We start from the raw sequence: 19677 nt of genomic DNA, 5'->3' as shown, positions 1-19677 counted from the left end.
ATTTCTACAGTAGCTACATAACTCTGCAGACTGAAAACTTAAGTCATAAATATATCATCATTCATGGCACAATGTCGATCCTTTAATAACAATGAGATGAGTCAAGAAGGTGCGTGTGTATCATATCATTCTAGATATTTAGTTGCTTACTAATAGTTAGTCGACAGGTAGTAAGAACAGTGGAATAATAATAATGAGGACCTTATTGTATGCATATATGTTTCTCGTTTACTTTCATAGAAACTTCATCACTGGGTTAGCCTGCATTTGGCTGTATTGTTGTACTCGTTGCCTTCACCTTCTTCTCCCAGCACGGATGAGACTTGTTACTGCAAAGGAAGATGAGAATGAGCAGCATTGGATTGCATTGCATTGTTAGATCGGATTGGATTAGGGGTTCTCATTTCTTCTTCATTATTGCTTACACAAGTTCCTCGTCGTCTTCTACACGTCTTTCTTGGTTGCTGGTAGTACTAACTATTAGCTCTAGTTTTACTTTACCAATGCCTTGTTGGCTGGTTGGTTGGTTGGTTGCATCTTTTGCATTTTCTTCGCCAAGTCTCATGTTTAAACCTTTACTTAGTCTCACTCCAACTCTAGAGTGGAGTAGGTCATTCGAATAAGGAAGGAATGGTGCAAACACAAACAATTGCAAGTGGAGGATAAGTTGGTTAAGATAAGCAAAAAATATTACATAGACCCAGTGAATCTAGAGAAAATCTCATTTGACCTCCTCAACTCCCAGTCCAGGAGACGACACAATGTCATCCAGCATTGCGTTGTCTTGATTTGTAAAAAATCTCAGAAATCGTCTCAAGTTCCCGTCTTCTTCCTTCCTTCCTTTTCCTGTCTCAAAGTGCAACACCCAGTGTGTGGCCCATATCGTAGTAATTCCTGTACCAATTATATAACCCACTTTTTAACAAATACGTACATCACCTGCCAAACGGGTTTTATCCCACTGCACACACACCTAACCTCCGACAAATTTACGACTTTCGCATAAAAACAGTGTTGTGCCGGTTTTGTATGCAAATGTTGCAGTCAATGATGCACATATCACTCAAGTCAAGATACATAATCGGGAGACGAAGAAATTAACCAAGACAGAACAATAATAAGACGATCTATAGTTGTGCGTAGATAAGTGGACCACGTGAATAATTGGACTCGTGTCTTTCTTTATTGCAGTAATAACGAGTCATTTAATAACAATTGAGACTCCTCCCGTAACATTGTAATTGTGTAGGTTACAATTAATTAATTAAAGTCATATTCGACCGACAAACTAAAGAAACTGACCCGGATCGGGATTAATTCTGTGTTCACACTGTGACCAATTAAGACACAGAAACCTTGCTAATTAATCAATGTCAAAAGCATCAAATCTTGTTACCCGCGGGACCTTGATCAAGCTAAATTTAACTTTGTCATGAAATTATTCATCAACTCCTTCTGACCTGAATGATGAACACAACACGCTTAATTTGGAGGCATGAAAAAAAGATTTAAAACTTAATCTGCCCAGATTAGAAAAGTATACATACACACAGTTTCAGAGACGAGGCCGCCGCCGGTCACCCCGATTTTTGTCTTCGAGTGACACACATAAAAAAATTAAAATCTTTCCCTTGGTCTCCTTATTAATATTGGTTTACTGAATTAACATGAGAACATTGGCAACAATGAGGAGAAGGGGGAAGTCCTCGTCTGTCTGAGGCTGCAAGGATGGCCAGCTATTATTATTTCTATGAATTTACCACTGCAACCAAACTGAACACGGGAGAAAGAAGCAATTTGAATTTGCATACGTAAATAGTGCTCAACTCTCATCCATCTGTCAATAATTCGCAGAATCGTGTGCCAGCCTTCAAGAAGATTGAACAGGTTATTTCTTATTTTATAGGGCAAACACACGACCAAAATCGAGAACAATTCGTTTCTACTTCTAAAGTCTTGGATTGATTCGGCTTATCATTCAGCGACGACGGATGCTAAAAATAAGTAATCTTTCCACACCATTTAATGACTTGTTAGCTGAGCTTCTTGAATGTATTGATGCATCAAAAACTGAGGTGGAGCAACTGCTACTGCAAATCTCATCAAATTGGTAACAAACGAAGTCATGATTTTTACCATAAAAACTGTCAAGTTGTTAGTGTTGGTGGGGGTGACGATGTTGGTGGGGGTGGTGGGGGCGAGGAGGGAGCGAACTTTTACGTCCACGAGGGCTCACCCAAGTTCCCGAGGGAGAGGAAATGGACGAATTGTGGGACAAAGACAAATCCTCTATGACCATTACGGTAAGTTAATGCCGATTGTAAAAATGGAAATAACGCATTTAAATTTAGTCAGCAGTAGTAAATCTATGCAAGATTGAGAAAAATACAGTTAAAGATTTAATGGAGTGTGATCAATAATAGTTCTTTTTTTACTTTATGATTTTCGTTTATGGTCCAAGCTCATTCAAACAAGATGAAGTTTTGGGTGATATACATTTCCTAAAGAGATCTGTATTACATTATATACTTGGATGGATCTGAAGTCCATAAATTTGCGAGGCATAACTTCCAATGTGCACCTTTCTTTTGTGACACAATTTTGCTAGAAAGAAACCTTCCATGAATTGATTTTCGTAATTATGTAAAGAAATGGAACAGATTTAACTGGCAAAGTTTTCTACAACTTCATATTTATTAGTATACATAAAATGCTGTATACATACGTTTATTATACCGACAACAGAAAGCTGTCCTATATTTTAACCAAACAAAATGTTTAAATATAAATTTACGGTTAATCATACAACTGCAACCATGCTGCCCAAATTATGTACCCTGTCTGCACTACGAGTGCATGTACATATAAGCTTAAATTAGAATATGTGAATATTTTCCTCGCAACTTGAGACACTGGTCTTACTTTTGTCTCAAGCCATTATTCTGTTAAATTCGTATGTACAGACGTCTCTTACTTAAACTGGATCACATTTTGACCAACCAACCACCACAAGTAATGCAGAAACATTTATTTACGTATTTTATGATCCAAATAATCTCTCAACTCTCAATTATTTACTACTGTTTAGGTGCATTTGTGTCCATTTACTTTAATTTTTTGCATGTGCATCCATTCGACCGAATTTATAGACAAGAAGCATATAAAGTGTCCCTAATTGTATGGATAACATGGTCAGACTCAGATTCGATCGCGTCGGGAAGAAATGAGAGCATTGATAAACCATTTAAAATGGGTTTATTTGAAATCGAATTTGAAGACTATTTACACAGCCTAAAATTGGAGACGACATTATCCTCGTACATACAGGCAACAAAATATTGATTTGCGTACGTACCCGACGGCGTCTATTTCTCTTTGTTCGTATCGTCGTGATTCTATTTTGGTACGCTATTCATTCCACTTTTTAATAATGGGTGGAGTTCTCTTAAGGAAAATGAAACTTATATTCTCCTCTGATCATCAACATTGTTGTAAAGATGAAATTTTTTCCTGGGTTTTAGACACAATTATTTCGTGCCATTTTAAAAATGCAAATTTTTTTAGTGTAAGTAGTTACAACTTTTAATAAATAATTGCTAAAATAACGAAACATAACATTATTAAAGTCGTGGCGATCACACCCATCCGTCCACCCAAATGATGAAGCAGAATTTAACAGGTGCATCCTAGCTAACCCTGTAAATCTCAACCTTGTTACCTACACCTTCTGGCGTCGTTTAAAATGATGGCAGTGCACTGCAACTAATTTTCTGTTGCTGCACAATTTTACTCGACTTTTAGAAAACCAAGGAAAAAAGCCTTTGCAAAAAAGCGCTTGAAACTTGGAAGAGTTGTGCACACATACTTGCCGACACAATGTGCACAACTTTTGTTTCTGGTTTCTTGTCGTTGTCGTCGTCGTCGACTGACGAACTATTCAATTGTCGAGAGTAGAGATTCCGTTAGAGAGAATGCAGTCAGTAGCGACTGATGATGAGTAACAGGTTTATTTTGGTTTCTTTCCCTTAAATAAACAGATGCTGTCAACAATGCCGCTTTCCTTATCGCAATTCAGTTATTAGTTCATTTTTTTGCGGATTCCTTCCGATTAAATGCAGCGAGAGGATAATAATACTTTTTCTGAGTCTTCTTCTTCTTGAGACGTGCGTGCTTGAGACAGAATCAATAAAATAAACCCAGAAAAACCACAAGTACACACTCGACTATCAACTTATTGGCGAAATAATACACATAAAATCGTTTAGTTTGATGCTTCGTTCTCACCATTATTGACTTGTGGATTGGATGTATTGTTTAGCAGGGAGCGTGCATAGTTGAATTTGAGATATTCAGTTAAGCAAAGCATTGTTTTATGATGTTGTGGTTGCATTGCATGGGAGTTGGTAAACTAAGTAGTCCATCGGTCTTGTAATCTTCATCTTCTTCTTATGTATATACCAAGTACGTACATATGTACATACATATGTATGCATGTGAGTGAGTGAGTACTAGCTTACAATGTGTGTACCTATAATAGCACCGAGTCACTGGTATAAAATTTGCTTGCTTATTGGCGAAATGTGGCAGTGGCACACTAACACTAGATGAAATCAAATCTCATCTCAACTCGTAATCTCTCTCCGGCTTAATACGTATAATTTATCAACTTTTTTTACCACCTCATTCATACATACAAATGTGCATACGGGTTTACTTACACGGTGGTGGTGGTGGTAACAAGTGCATTCGTAATTGGAAATGCATCCCATCATCATTTCTTTGTGGATTCAATAAAATTAGTATTTATTTGTACCCTTGTTGTCTCTCATTATTATGCCTGTAACTTAATAAAGGTTTGAAATATGTACGACAGACTTTCAGTGTCACACGGAATGTATGCCCACATGTGGCAGATGTTGGATGGGTGGAGGAAGGAACTTAGCACTTTTGCAAATATGACATTCCTTTATTGCTACGTTGGTAATGAATATATTGTGTGTTTGGCACAATTTTGCCTGCCTCGTCCACATTATTGTTTGCTTTGGGCTCAACTATAGAGGACAATTTGTGTATGTTGAGAGAGTTTTTTAAGTAAAGGTAAAAATGGGAGTGCACTTGACTACTTTTCATTTTCATCGTGTCTCTCCTTCGTCCTAATTAATGCATTTTTGGCGATTCATTGAAAACGAGACCGAATCACGAATAGGAATAAGGTGTATGTATGCAAATGTTTATTTTCTTAAAGGAAATATGTGCTCGGTGTGTGTATGGGTTGGGCTGTAAGTACACAAAATGTGTGTATGTATAATAAGGCTTGATTTTCACTGGGCTAGTGACACAGTTTTTCTTTTCAAAATACCGAAAGAAAGAAACTTGAATACAACCAAATTATTTTCTGCATTGCCCGAAACGCATATGTCCAGACGAGGAATTGATGAGCACTGTAGGTTAATTTTGAATATTGAAGTAAGTATAATTTTCATTTATTAATTAGGAATTATCAATTTAGAAATTCCGCACATCTGTCCTGAATATCAAATCTGTTCAAGTACCGAAATCTGTGTATGTCAAATTGTGCCAAGTATTTTAATGAATTATAGAAATGTCTCCTAACTGGACGACCCACTTGAGACTTGACAAATTGACGTAATCCCCAAAATCTCAAGCATTTTACATAAACTAAGCTTCCTCCCAACTGCGGCGTTTTCTTCAATTCTTCATCTCAAGTGACAGTATACAGGTTGTTTAATCACATTGTTTCATATGTACAGACAGCATTACGCCATTCCACTTCCTACGAGAGAAAGAGATAGGGTGCTAATTCAACCCCGGTTGGAATCTTGTTAAATGGAACATACATAAAGTTGATGCTCAACATGATTTTGATTTGGTCGTTGTGGTCCCAAATCCTAAACAACGGCACAACGTCGTCCAATTTAATTACAACATACACACAAAATTGGACGAAACAATGTCACAAGAAGTCTAGCGGAGTTTGTCATGTAATGTTACATTTTATTTTTTTACGCAACTTGAAAACACACCCGTCACAATGCAACAAGCAACAATTACAATTTGGCGTATGTAATTTGAACCTTTTATTTACATATTCTCAATGTCAGAGAAAGACAAAATGTAGATTGAGCAAGAAAATAAATTAAAATGAGCTAGTAATCTGGTAAAATCTCTCGTAAAATGTCAAATTATTGTGCATAATCCTAAAACCGAAGCGTGCACATGTGTCCCATTTTATGAGTTTCACTCACATATTAAATAAGTCTGTGTGTTCCTCTTTGCATGCTTCGTTGGTGGTGTGGAGACAATCCATCCTGCCGACTTTTATGGCAAGTTTAAGGAAAAAGAAAATTTTAAACCGTGTGATTATGTGACACACATGATGTGGCAATTGTTTCACCTCTTGTCGTACTTTACGCCACTAAATCAATGTCACATTACACTTTTATCATTCACCCACAAAATTGGGAATATGTTGCACCACATTTCTTCCTCTTGTGGTGGTTGCGGTTCCATTCAGCTTGGATGAATGAAGTTTTCCTGAAACCTTGAAATTTTTGTAAAATTCGTTGTTAAAGAAATCGAGCCATAAACTCACAAGTGCGTTATGTAATCAGAACTGGGTAAAATACTTTGCCAAAATTTTTAAAATATGCATTTTGACAGGGCTAAAAAGTTAAATTCTTCACAAAACATGTATGTTTATGTGACTGTCCATGCAGATTTTCGTTTTTTTGTGGGTGTAACGGCCCTGGAAATTTTAACCCTTGGAAGAACAGAACTCAAAATACTGTATTTTGGCAAAGTATCTGGCCCACCGCTGTACAATTTATAAATTAATTTATATACAATTAATTAATATACAATTTATTTATTTATTTGGTCAAGATGTACAAAAATGTGATTTTAGACAAAAATATTTTCATTCAAGTTTACAACAATATAAATATTTTCTTTTTTGCCTAATTAATAATTCAAAAATAACAAATCCGTGTTGTGAATCCACATTTTTTTTATGTCTGACACCCAATATCCTGTGATGATGTAGAATAGGACACAATGAACTGCGAAGCCTGTGATTGATGGGGAGCATCTTCACGCGAAGGACTTTCATATCCATATTTTATTCTAAGACGGCTGGCTGCTGCGAATTATATTTTGAATTTAAATGCATTTCTGATTCAATTCAACCCCTGCTGAATTTTATTTATTTGAAGGTTTTGAAAGTGATTTGTAACTTCTTGGAAGACCTGATCTCGTTCGAAGGTATTGTAGGACGCTGGTGGGATTGACCTCTCAATTATTCTCAAGGTCTTCACTTCCAAGTCGAAAAATCGACTGGGTTTGGCTTGTGTTATGGTTCGGGTATAAGGGCATGGACTGACTCTTGTATGTATCATCACCACCTTTCATTTTACATATGCGACTTTATTTAAATTAAAATTCTATAAAAATATGTCAAAAATTGTATTATTTACTTCACATGATTCACATTTCTCGGCTATTTTATGTTTCAATAGAAAATTAGAATTGTCACACTAATACATAGTCAAATTATAAGTGGTTGTAAATACACAAAAATTAGGACACATTATATTGTTAGTGAAAGCAGATGTCATTATTCATTAAATTATTATCAGCATTATCCAAGGTATTACTTTTATCCTGACATTTCTGTACGAAAACATCAAAATAATCCTTGGTCAATTTACTTTATATGAAGTTAAACTAATCCATATTGCAACTTGTAAACTTCAATTGATCCAAAAGTTCGGTAGAAACGCACAAATATTTAGGTATCATTCAACAAGGCCAATAAGTTAGTCAATCTCTGATTTAATTAACAAGTTACACGTGTCATTTGATATACATAAATATGAAAACAGGCTCATGACTATCTCTTCAATGTAGCATCCTAAGCACTGCCAAGATACTGCAAATTTACAGCTCCTATTTCACTATTGTGGTGGACCAGGCACTGACAATGAAGTTGAAGGTGTAGCAGGAAGTGCAAATTCTTGTACGGGGAGAAAGAACTCAATCCATACCAACCCATGTTTCACAAATACTGCTGCCGTTCTACGTTATTTTGCTTATTTGGTAGTTCTGCCACCACAACGAAGCTCATCTTGTACGAGCAGTTTTGCAAACCAAAGTACGGATGAGAATTTGCAACGGGCAGACTGGCGATGATGATGCGACTAGGATCAACGACTTTATTCGCACAATATGCACAACGCACAAGTTATTACAACTATCTGGCTACAACTACATGTTGCTTACTTACACATACGATTTATGTATGCGACCACGACCAATCATAATATAAACACAATACAACCAGGAAAAGACGCTCATTCATTTTTGCATGGTGGTCACCTTTGCTCTCGATACTCGTATCTGCCCATTTCACTCGATGTATATAATTCTTCTTGTGGTTGGATTTATTCTTGTATTTGCTCGTAAATAAGTAAATCATTCCTTGGTGAGTGGTAGTGTTTGTGGTAAAAGTGCCGGGTGGAGTTAGTTAGTGGGTAGTAGTACTGAGGAAATAGATTTACTCGACATTTTTCCGTTTACGGTAATACATTTATTTGTTTATTTTTGATAATGGACGCAATTCGTTTACAATTTCGGATAAGTTATTTCATAACAGATTCATTTACATTCATTCACATGATTGATTCACATTTTGGAGGATATTTAGTTTCTCTCAGGATTTCTCATTTTCACTACAAAACTCATTTTCAAATCTGGAGTGAGAATATGAGAACCCGTTCATTTTCTTGAAGCACATGGAACTAAATAATAGCAGATGGTTGGTGTTATAGGCATACACAAGTTTTGATGCATATCTCTCAAATATTGCCTGTCCCAAGTATCGTTCAATCCCTGGTTGGTCAGGTAACGGGACTTGTATTGTCGAATCATCATAATGGAATGGGTTGCAAGTTGATCTTGACTTGCAGAGACGTCGGATGTAAATAAAGGGTGTTTAGTTGAGCTTCATTTTAAGATACTCGAGGTTTTGGATCCTTACTACTCAAGTGGTTCCGTTGCTTCAACCTTTTTCAGAATTTTAGGGATTTATCTTTCACAAGAAAAGGGCTCAAACTGGAAATGTTGATGGGTTTACTTCCTCATTGCCAAGCCACACAGAAAACACGACGCACTTATTATGCAGGTCTCCCAGCGTATGCTCTCCGATTTTGAGCAACCTAATATCAATCGATCACAAATGTAATTCATATGAAATTTGCAAAAGACACGATCTGCCAATGCTCAGATTTTGCAGAGATATTTGCATTCGACGAGAAAACGCTTAGAAAGTTTAAAACTTGTCATTTTTAGGGCGCGTTCTCCTCTTTGGATGCAAATATGATATTTGCATCCAAATTTGCATGACAGAGATATTTGAAATATCTCTGTCAAACTTGAGCATTAGCACGTAGCATCGTTTATAAAAGTCATATTAATTAAATTTGTGATCGATTAACACTAAATAATCTGGCCAAAACCGGTGAACATACGCTGGGAGACCTCCACTGTTAGATGGGAAAGGACTGTTGACTGTGTGAACCATGGTTTACGTTGCAAAGGGAATGGAAGTAACTAGATAACAATATGTAACCGAACATCTCAAGTCAATTATAATTTGTCGAGATAGAAATGAAAAGCTGAAAATAGTTGTGATTAGATTTAAAAAATTGTATACAAGTCTCATTCTTCCCGACTGAGAAAGTAAGACGAAAAAATGAGGTTGTTGCATTGCTTTTATTTCACGAAATTATCGCTACCACATGTTGCGAATCTTTCATTTTTCTTTTCATACAACAACAATAACAACAAAAACTCGATTTCTCGATTGAGCTCGCACTTTTATCCATTTCATAATTTGACGAGTAGACAAAATAAACGCACAGTGCGATTTTTGGCTGCATGATAATCTTTAACCCAAAATTCTTAATTTTACCCCGAACAGGAATTGTATTGATGGACGAACAACTTATTGCCTTTATTTCAACTTTTTTTGTACAATTCAATGCGATGGGTTATAGTTAATGCTCCATAATTTTAAGAATTGAGTGAAAGTTAGGTGACGATACTTCTCGTAGAATTTTTCAGAATGAGTCAAATATCTACGTAATTCAACGTCACAAGTCATGCAGTACCCTAATTTTTTTTTTTTTAATTTCACTTTTGCATGCAACAACTTGATGACACGGATTTCAATTAATTACGAATGCACTTATATTGGTCTTATAATAACAACAACTTTGTCTGCCAATGTTACACCGGAAAAATTGATCATCGTCCAAATTTTGATTTCAAGACGTGGTAACTGGTAATGAACATATATGTACAATAGTTATTAAGAAAACAAGACCAATAAGATTTTTAACGCTGCTCGTATGTATATCTTGTTTACACGAACCACTACCATTCATGATTTGACTACAAAATAATCCTCAGTATGTCAGTAGGATGCAGGTATCATCAATATTAAAACTAGCCACAATTACGAATTGACGACTGAAACCAGTAAAACTAGAGTTAGATAGTTGACTGTCCATGGTGCATACTTTTTGCACAACCTTTTCTCCTCATAGCTCAACTAGCAAATATGTAAATGACCCCTGATTTCTTTATGCATTGTTTTCCTTTGCAGGACGAAGGCTTCGGATAACTCCAAAAGTGTGTGAATCCTCCTCCTCCCGATACTCGGACCTTGATGGGATTTGTATGTTCAACTTGGAATGCCAAGAACACTCTGGAACGGTGATAGGAGCCTGTGTTGACCGCTTCCTGTTCGGTGCTTGTTGTCACATCGCGGACCCCGTCAAGAGAAAGGAGATTCTCAGCGGAGCAAATTCCACGTCGCCTGGAGAAATCAGCACTTCGGCTCTACTTTCACCACTTTCACCCGGAAGCCCAAATGTTACCCGGGTTGCGTCTGGAGGAAAGCCAACTCCGTCGTCCCGTCCAACTGACGTCCCTTCTTTTGCTCCTCATCCCCATGAAAATCATTCAACCCGCTTTCCGGTAATTTAGTTAGCCCGGTAATTTATTTATTATATGTTACACCACTTAATTGTCCATTTTCTTTAGTCTCGGAGCCCGGGCGGGTCGTCAACTGGTGGAAAGGTCGCAACGACGCGTCCATCTTCTCCTCATCCACCTCCAGTACCATTTGGAGAACGTACAGCTGTACTTGCTCCCTCTCACCCTACTCCTCTTCTTCCTCTCTCTCTGGAAACTTTCTCCAGTGTCAGTCATTCTGGTATTGATGCTACTCTTACTTCATCTCTTATTTATCGTTTATGAATGAGCCCTAATTTTTGACAATTCATTAAAAAAATCTGATTTACAGCTTCTCACGGCTCTGACGGAGGTCACAACGCTCTGCGTCTTGCGGATGGCCAACCTTCTGAATCTGTGGAACATGAGACACTAGGCTTGGGTTTTGTAGTGTCGAGAAATAAAAACAAGCCGAGACCAAGTAGTACTAAATTTAGTGTTAGCAGTAGTAGCGATAGTTTTAGGGATAGAATGACGACGACTCCTGAGCCGCCTAAAATTTCTACGTTTATGTACCTCGACAATGACGACTCTAAAATGACGAGCACACAAAAGACGACGAGCAGTAGTACGAGTGAACGAGTTGGGGAGGAAGATTCCTCGTCTTCCATTTCTTCCCCTGGAGACAATCAGGAGTTGGAGAGTAACACGGAAAATATTTGGTCAGTCGTGATGCAACTCGGATCTCAAGATAAGTTGTTGAACTTGGCGAGCCAAAACCCACCCAAGCAAGGGTCACATTCCATGGCTCCCTCGGAATCTGCGACCGCAATGATGGCAGAGTTGATTTCTTCTTCTTCTTCCTCCTCTTCTGGTGATTTTAAGACTGATGGCGACATTGAAAGCAACGAATCGACGAGATATCCCCCACTCAAATTTTTTGGTGATGTTGGCGTTCAAGCGAGTGATGATGACGAAGAAAGTGGCACGACTGAGAGGGAAGTCGAGGTCACGAACAGGCCGTGGGCAGCCTCGACGTATTATGTGCATACATTCAAATACCCCAATTTTACTGGGGGAGAAGACATGTCTTCTTCGGATGAAGAGTTTGATTTTGTTCCGTCAAGTAGCAAAACGACTACGAGCACAACCACAACGACAACGACGACAACAACCACCACGCCAAAGCCATTGCCACCTTCGTCTTCTACTCAACCGTCGATTGGGAAAATTACGACTTGGTCTGGAATTGGAACTGTGGTAGATAAGGAACAGTTGGAGAATAAACATGCGGATAAAACTACCAAAGTAATGACGAGGACGACGACGCCACCGTCAACGACGACGTCAACAACGACGCCAACCACTACGCAAAGAACGACGAGAAGGCCTCCACCCACTACGACTAAGAAATACTCCACATCTCGAAGAACCACCACCACAACTACCACGACCACTACAACCACTGAGAAACCAAGTACCACAACGGAAGAACCCATTGAAAAATGGAGAAGGCCTCAACCCTACACACTTCCCCCACATAAACGCCCTACGACAACAGAGGCCCAAGAAACGTCGGCAGAGGATGAAGCCAATGACGACGATTTGAACTTGGAAGAAGAGATTGAAGTTGAAACAAAGGAAGAACCTACGACGAAAAAGTCAACGACTAAAAAACCCACGAAACTTGGAGTGAAAACACCAGCAAAGAAAAACAGTGAGAAAGAACACCGGAAACCGGCAGCCCCGATTTCCAGCTCCATCATTTTGGATGAAGATATGGACACGAATTTGGACGATTTTGTTGAACAGGTAAAGAAACCAGACATTTAGATGTTAGGTTAATAATAATCCAAAAATAACGGTACGCATATTTATGTATTTACTTCCTCAGGTTGTCCAAGGTCTGGCTGGGTCACTGGACAACTTGAATATTGACAATGTCATCCTCAGCGCTAACAATGACCACCACATCCCCGCCGACAACGTGGACAATGCCATTGATCCGCAAGAGTTTATCGCAGATCCTTCATTCCCACCGTTTCCCATTCTCGGAGAAACTCTGCTGACCAAACCAAACGTCAAAAACAATGCGGACGTTGACGCCGTTATTCCAGAAACAACCACCCCCACGACTACAACCACCACAACTACGCAGAAGCCGCTCGACTGGAGAAAAGGTAGGGTCGTGTACAAACTTTGACAGTAGTAAATATGTACCACAAATCCTTTAAATTTAACGGTATGGCAGATTGTGGGGTGCGTACTCAACAAAAGTCGGGACGTATTGTGGGCGGAACTGCGTCCAAATTTGGCAAATGGCCATGGCAGGCCTTAGTCAAGGAAGTTAGTAAAACTGCTTCATACTTCATACTCATTAGTGATGTTCTTATCATAAATATTAAACTTTTTACTCTTCACAGGCGACATGGCTGGGTCTCTTTTCCAAAAACAAGTGTGGTGGGGTTCTCATAGCTCCAAAATATGTCCTGACCGCGGCCCATTGTCAACCCGGATTTCTCGCAACATTGACCGTAGTTTTGGGAGAATTGGACATATCCTCGACATCTGAAGGAGGTGCGAACTCAATTACCAAGAACGTTCGAAGAGTCATTGTTCACAGGTGTGTTTAATTAAATACGCAGATTAATTTTATTTAACATGAAAGTGTCAATTATATAATTTTGCCTATTTTTCACAGGGATTATAATGCACAAACATTTGAAAATGATATTGCATTGTAAGTTTATAAAATAAATAAATATGCAAATATATACAAAATCATCAAAATGCACTTTTTATGAGCTATTTACAACTTTCAGATTGGAATTGGATTCACCTGTTGAATTTAAAAGTCACATTGTTCCCGTTTGTTTGCCGAATGACGACGAAGAATTTCTTGGAAGGAAAGGTTCGCATTTAGAGAATGTCAAGCCAAATATCGTACATGATTACATTATTATATTGTGTTTTTCTGCTTTAGCATTTGTTACTGGATGGGGTCGTCTCAAATACGGTACTTATGATTTGGTCACTTTACATCTCCGATATAAATTTAATCTTAAATATTATTAATATTACTAAAGGAGGCGGAGTTCCTCAAATTTTGCACGAGGTAGATGTTCCAATCCTGAAAAATGACGAGTGTCAAGAGGTTTGCAATTTTTAATAATGTAAGTTGGGCATGATTCAAATCCTTGAAAATGTTTACCGTATGATTTAGATGTTTCACAAATCCAACCATTTGAAAGCCATTCGAGACAGTTTTATTTGCGCCGGCTATGCGGAAGGAATCAAAGACTCGTGTGAAGGGGACAGTGGTAATTGTTATAAATAAATAAATAATAAATGCTAAAAAGTCTAATAATAAGTAAGAGTATGCAGTTAACTAATGTATTTCTTCAGGTGGACCGCTCTCCATTCAAAGACCGAATGGTCAGTGGGTTTTGGCCGGAACCGTTTCTCATGGTAAGTTACAGTGTCGGACAGATGTCTACGTCCACATAGTCGCGTCAATTTCATTTTCAAATTGTCACTGAACTACTGAACCAATTTTCATCATTGATATATCAAATTCTCACAAATTTAACGTAATTTCATAGCACATTATTAGTTTTCCGCTAAAAAATTTATTTTAGGCCAGAGATGTATTTTAATTCAAAATGAAAACAATTGGATGGACAAAAGTCAACGTCCAGTCAGAGAAAACATACAAAAAAAACTGTAATTTATAAGGAATGTTATAACAATTAATTTTTAATATTTGGTTGGGCCTCCGTTCGCTTTAAGGACGGCTTCAAGGCGTCGAGTCATTGAGTTTACCAAATTCTTGGTCACATCTTCAGAAATGGTTTCCCAAACTTCACGAATTCTGGATTTAAGGCCCGGAATTCCTGAAAAACATTGTTTTCTTATTTCTCTTTCAATGTGGTCGCACAGATGCTCAATGGGATTCAAGTCTGGAGATTGGGGAGGCCATTCTAGCTTCGGAATTTTTTTTTCTTGAAGTATTCCATGGTGGACTTGGCAGAGTGTTTCGGATCGTTGTCTTGTTGGAAGGCAAATCGTCGTCCAAGTCCAAGTTTTCGAACAGATTCCTGGATATTACGGTCAAGTATTCCCTGGTACTTGTATTGGTCCATAATTCCGTCAATAAATTCCATTTTTCCTGCCCCACTTGAAGCCATGCATCCCCACACCATTACCGACCCGCCGCCGTGCTTAACTGTGGGGTTGAGATTTTTTGGATTCAAAGCTTCTTTTGGATATCTCCACACTCTACGACGCCCATCTGACCCAAAGACATTGAACTTTGACTCGTCAGTCCATAAAATATGTCCCAGAATGTTTGTGGCTTGGAAATGTGGTCTCTGGCAAACTTCACTCGTTTGGTTGCATTCCTCGGTACAATAAGAGGCTTCCGGACTGCTCTGTGGGATTTCAAATTTCCCTTATTCAGTGTTCTTTGGATGGTCATAGGACTAACCTGTTTGCCGAACATCTCCTTGATCTCGGTAGATAGCTTTGGAGCACTAAGTTAGGGTGTAACGTTGACTTTGTTGAGCACGTGGCGTACTTCTCGGTGAGCCAAAATGGGTTTTCGACCACTTCTGACCTTGTTTTGGACTGAACCATTAGCTTTAAAGTTCTTAATGATTGTCTGGATGGTTGTCCTTGCTAATTTATACTTGGTCCATATTTGTCTCTGCGACAGCCCCCTTTTTGTCCACCCTTCCAGTCCTGAATGACAAGATCTCGAATAGCGATAGGAATTTCCTTGCGTGTCGACGCCATCATATTTTTCTGGAAGAAAATTATTTAAAAATTAATGCGGCATATGTTATTGATAGATTTATTAAGTTACCTGATTTTATAAATTGGAGAGATTTTTGTTGTTGACAATTAAAGTGAAGTGGACGTAGACTTTTGTCCGCTCAAATTTCATCCTCTCTCGCTCTGCACTATGATTCTCAGTTTTCCCAGAATTTTCAGAAATAACTCATATGTTTTATGAAATTACGTTAAATTTGTGAGAATTTGATATATCAATGATGAAAATTGGTTCAGTAGTTCAGTGACAATTTGAAAATGAAATTGACGCGACTATGTGGACGTAGACATCTGTCCGACACTGTATTTCATAAAATGGTGTTTAGCAGTGTTGAAGTAAAATAATAATAAAATTTTATTTCAGGAATTAAGTGCGCATTCCCCAGCTTACCAGGAGTGTGTAAGTCTTGTATTTAATTAAAGTAATTATAACGGAGGTCTCACAATATACGCTCACAGTTTTTGACCAAACTAGTGTCAATCGATCACAAATTTCATACTAATTAAATCTGTGACATTGGTTTGGTCAAAATCGGAGGGCACACACCAGAAGGCCTCCATTGTTCGATACCCAAATTTCTTACGCGTCTTGTTTGTATTCCAGATATGCGGATGACATACTACAAAGCGTGGATTAAACGCGTTACCGGAATTAAATGATAATACAACTTGAACCATTTATAAAGCAAATGAATTATTTTTGTTCGCTCAAATTCTTTCATCTTTTTTGTGATAACTGTTGTCATCTTTAAGAATTCTTTACTGACTGTCTGTGACACTGTGACCATCCCCCATGTGTGGGGTAGCCCATATTAACCCAATTTTCCTCAAACGACGAACTATTAATTAGTTTATTACCATATTTTAATTATTTAACTAGGTTAGTATTTATTTATACGTATGTGTAGGGTACGGAAGTATTTTTAGTTATTTATTTATTTTTATAAGACAAAGACAGTGTGTACATGTGATGAATATTTGTAAGGTTTGGTTGGTTTGTACATAGTCGAACTATTTAGTAAATGCAATGTTATGTAAATTAGAGAATTTGTTGCTTGTGTGTAATTTATTAATTATTGGATAGAGATTGAATAAAATATTGAAATACTAAAGAATTTATCACCTCTTGGACATGAAAATGGGCACTGAATTTATGGAACACATCAGCCTAGGTTATATATCTGACGTGCTTTTATGGGGCACAAAAATAGGCCATAATCATTCCAGATATTATTTCATTTGTGTAACTTCAGGTTAAGAATTTTTTGTGTACTTGAACGAAGTATGCGCATAGTCTAGTGTATATATTCTCGTAGCCGATACTAATTGCTTTAATTTCACACTAATCGATCCTTCAAAATGATATTGAAGGGCATCGGTGTAATGACAATAAACCCGACTTTGGGTTCAAATCCGTGATCAGGACCATTTTTGTCAAACTTAATCTCGAACCTTTGGAAAATATTTGTGGCGAAGAGGAAAAGGCTGTCTCTCGCCAAGGATTCTCCAAGACATTGCCTCCTCCCGATTGAAAATGGCACCAGAGCTTCGTGCTTCTTGAACGTCTTTCCATCCGGGCTCAAAAATCTTTCTGGGCGAAAGTTTTCCGGGTCACCCCAAATTTTAGGGTCGAAATGAATGTAATAAATATTTGGAGTGATGACAGTGTCCTTTGGGATCAGATAACCGTGGAATTCTTTGTCTCTTATCGCCCTGTGTCCCACCCCTTGTGGTGTAATGGAGGAAAATCGAAGCGTCTCTGCGATCACTGCTTCCGTGTACGGCATACTGTTCAAACAGAGTAATAATGCATGAAACTGATAAGTTTTATTATTAAATAATTGATTATTATATGACTTACTTTGGCCTATCCTTTAGAGACACGGGCCTCGTATTTCCAGTGATTTCTTGAATTTCCGCTTGAATTTTTTTCTGAATTTCTGGAAGTTTTGTGAGATATAAAATCATCCAGGCTAATGTCGTGCTGGTAGTGTCATTTCCGGCGAAATAAAAATCCGATATAACCCCCAGAAGGTTGTCCTCTGAAATTATTTATGGTAAAATTAGTATATTATGAAACTTAATTCTTATGCCTTTTCACAAAGGAAAGGGTTAATTAAATAATTGGTGATGTAAGAAACTAGAATTATTAACCTCCAAATTGCCCATGGAAAGGTGAGGTGGGATTTGTAGTATCTTTAATTTCTTTCAGAAAAACATCGATAAAGTCACTGTTGAGTAAAAATGAGTAGATAAGTACTTGTTGTAAAATGTTTAACTTGGTTGTTTTAAAAGCATGAATTAATCACCGAGTATAATTTCCATCGTACGACTTTTTATGTTCATCAATAGGCTTTTTAAAATAAGCAGCGAACTCTTCTCCTGTCTTGCGCGTTTTTGTTAAGCCCGACCATGTGGGGAATATCTTGGCAAGTTTGGGAACAAATAAAAGAACTCCTCCGCTCTCCAGAATTTCTGAGAGTGATCTGTGCCAAATTAAGTAGTTATAAAATTATCAATTAACAGTACTAATGACACATTTTAAATATTTCACCCAAGCCACGTACTCATTCGACTTTGTCGTCATTTCAAATAGCACCGTGTCCTTCTGGCTATGACGCTTTCCCGTGGTGATGGTCCACAGGGCGTTGACCACGGCGAATAGCAACTGATCCTTGACACTGCTGACGGGTTTACCTTCGCTCTCCTTCCAGATTTCGATAAGCTCATTGACTTCCGCCATGACTAAATCTTCCATTGAAGTTTTCCCAAAACCAAAGTCTCTTAATTGACGAAGGGAGAATCGTCTCAGTTCCTCCCAATGTTCTCCCTCCGTGTTCACAATTCCTGATGGAAAAATCATGTTTTTAATGGGGAACAGTGACAGACATCCAAATTTTATAGTCTATTTCGTATACCATGCCGTTTTTCTTTTCCAGCGATGTCAAAGATTGTGAAATCCATTCTTCCTGAGAAAGCAGGGTCCGAGAAAATTTCTTTCAACATTTTATAATCCGAAATTACGACGGTTCTGTAATAATGCAAAATACTGGTCAAAATTTTTTGCCCTGTTAATATTGTAAAATTTGAAAATTTATACTTGGTCGTGGCTAAATCCACTCGGATAATCGGTCCAAATTCATCTGCCCATTTAGAATAGCTTCGAAATTGGAGGGGATCCAAAGCTAGAAGATTTCCTACAAATGGAAGTCTTCTCGGTCCTGTATTTATACGTAATATGCAGTAATAAAACAAGTTATTTTATCTCAATTTCCATGCAGTATTACCTGGTGGACATTTCTTCCACTTGTATCTATTCGACAAAAAGTATCCCAATACAATTACAATCACTGACAGAACGATCAGCGTTCCAGAAATCATGATTTAATGAAATGCGAATGAACAAGAAATTTAAGTCAATATTTTTATGATAAATTGAATAAATAATAAATGATGTTGATTAGTTTGGTGTTTAACATAGACTAAACCAAGACTGGGCTCAAAATGCTTCTTTTTATGCAAAACGAAAAAGACGCATTTTTTATATCAGAGCAATATACCCATTCAATTATTATCTTTAAATGCATACTCATTATGTCAAAAACAACTTGAAGTGTTGTTACGTAGCATGTATAATGGTACAGCCAGACTGGACGCTTATGCACACATTCAGAGGTTAGCTTCATTCGCTCGGATTTCTACCAGATGAACTTTGATGAAGGACAAACTCGCCACATGGATATTATTTTTTATTTCAAGCACATCTCTGGACATGCAAATGGGAGACATTATAATGATATTGGCACACATGAT

At 37.7% G+C, this 19677-nt stretch overlaps 2 protein-coding genes across 3 annotated transcripts; one reads left to right on the top strand and one right to left on the bottom strand.

Moving 5' to 3' along the window:
• Nucleotides 1-2161: 2161 nt before the first annotated feature.
• Nucleotides 2162-16979, top strand: LOC110858576 (mucin-5AC). 2 transcript variants are annotated; one of them, XM_022107393.2, is made up of 15 exons: nt 2162-2303; nt 10685-11058; nt 11125-11296; nt 11387-12846; nt 12929-13214; nt 13286-13380; nt 13458-13657; nt 13736-13774; nt 13857-13945; nt 14018-14050; nt 14121-14188; nt 14258-14354; nt 14440-14502; nt 16229-16264; nt 16469-16979. In XM_022107393.2, exons 1-15 carry the CDS (start codon nt 2177-2179, stop codon nt 16522-16524), a joined length of 3195 nt encoding a protein of 1064 aa, XP_021963085.1. In that variant the 5' UTR covers nt 2162-2176; the 3' UTR covers nt 16525-16979. The 2 variants fall into 2 exon arrangements, with proteins under 2 accessions (XP_021963085.1, XP_035714557.1); XM_035858664.1 differs by lacking the exon at nt 2162-2303 and adding an exon at nt 8370-8596.
• Nucleotides 16785-19365, bottom strand: LOC110858364 (farnesoate epoxidase). Its single transcript, XM_022107120.2, has 8 exons — nt 19152-19365; nt 18965-19085; nt 18783-18895; nt 18432-18711; nt 18174-18350; nt 18019-18095; nt 17726-17906; nt 16785-17652 (listed from the first exon to the last, which is right to left on the bottom strand). Exons 1-8 carry the CDS (start codon nt 19243-19245, stop codon nt 17202-17204), a joined length of 1494 nt encoding a protein of 497 aa, XP_021962812.1. The 5' UTR covers nt 19246-19365; the 3' UTR covers nt 16785-17201.
• Between the last annotated feature and the right edge of the window lie 312 nt (nt 19366-19677).

Source organism: Folsomia candida, unplaced genomic scaffold, assembly GCF_002217175.1.
Source record: "Folsomia candida strain VU population unplaced genomic scaffold, ASM221717v1 Fcan01_Sc021, whole genome shotgun sequence".
In the NCBI taxonomy this organism is placed as follows: domain Eukaryota; kingdom Metazoa; phylum Arthropoda; class Collembola; order Entomobryomorpha; family Isotomidae; genus Folsomia; species Folsomia candida.
This window is presented reverse-complemented; position numbering and strand designations above follow the sequence as displayed.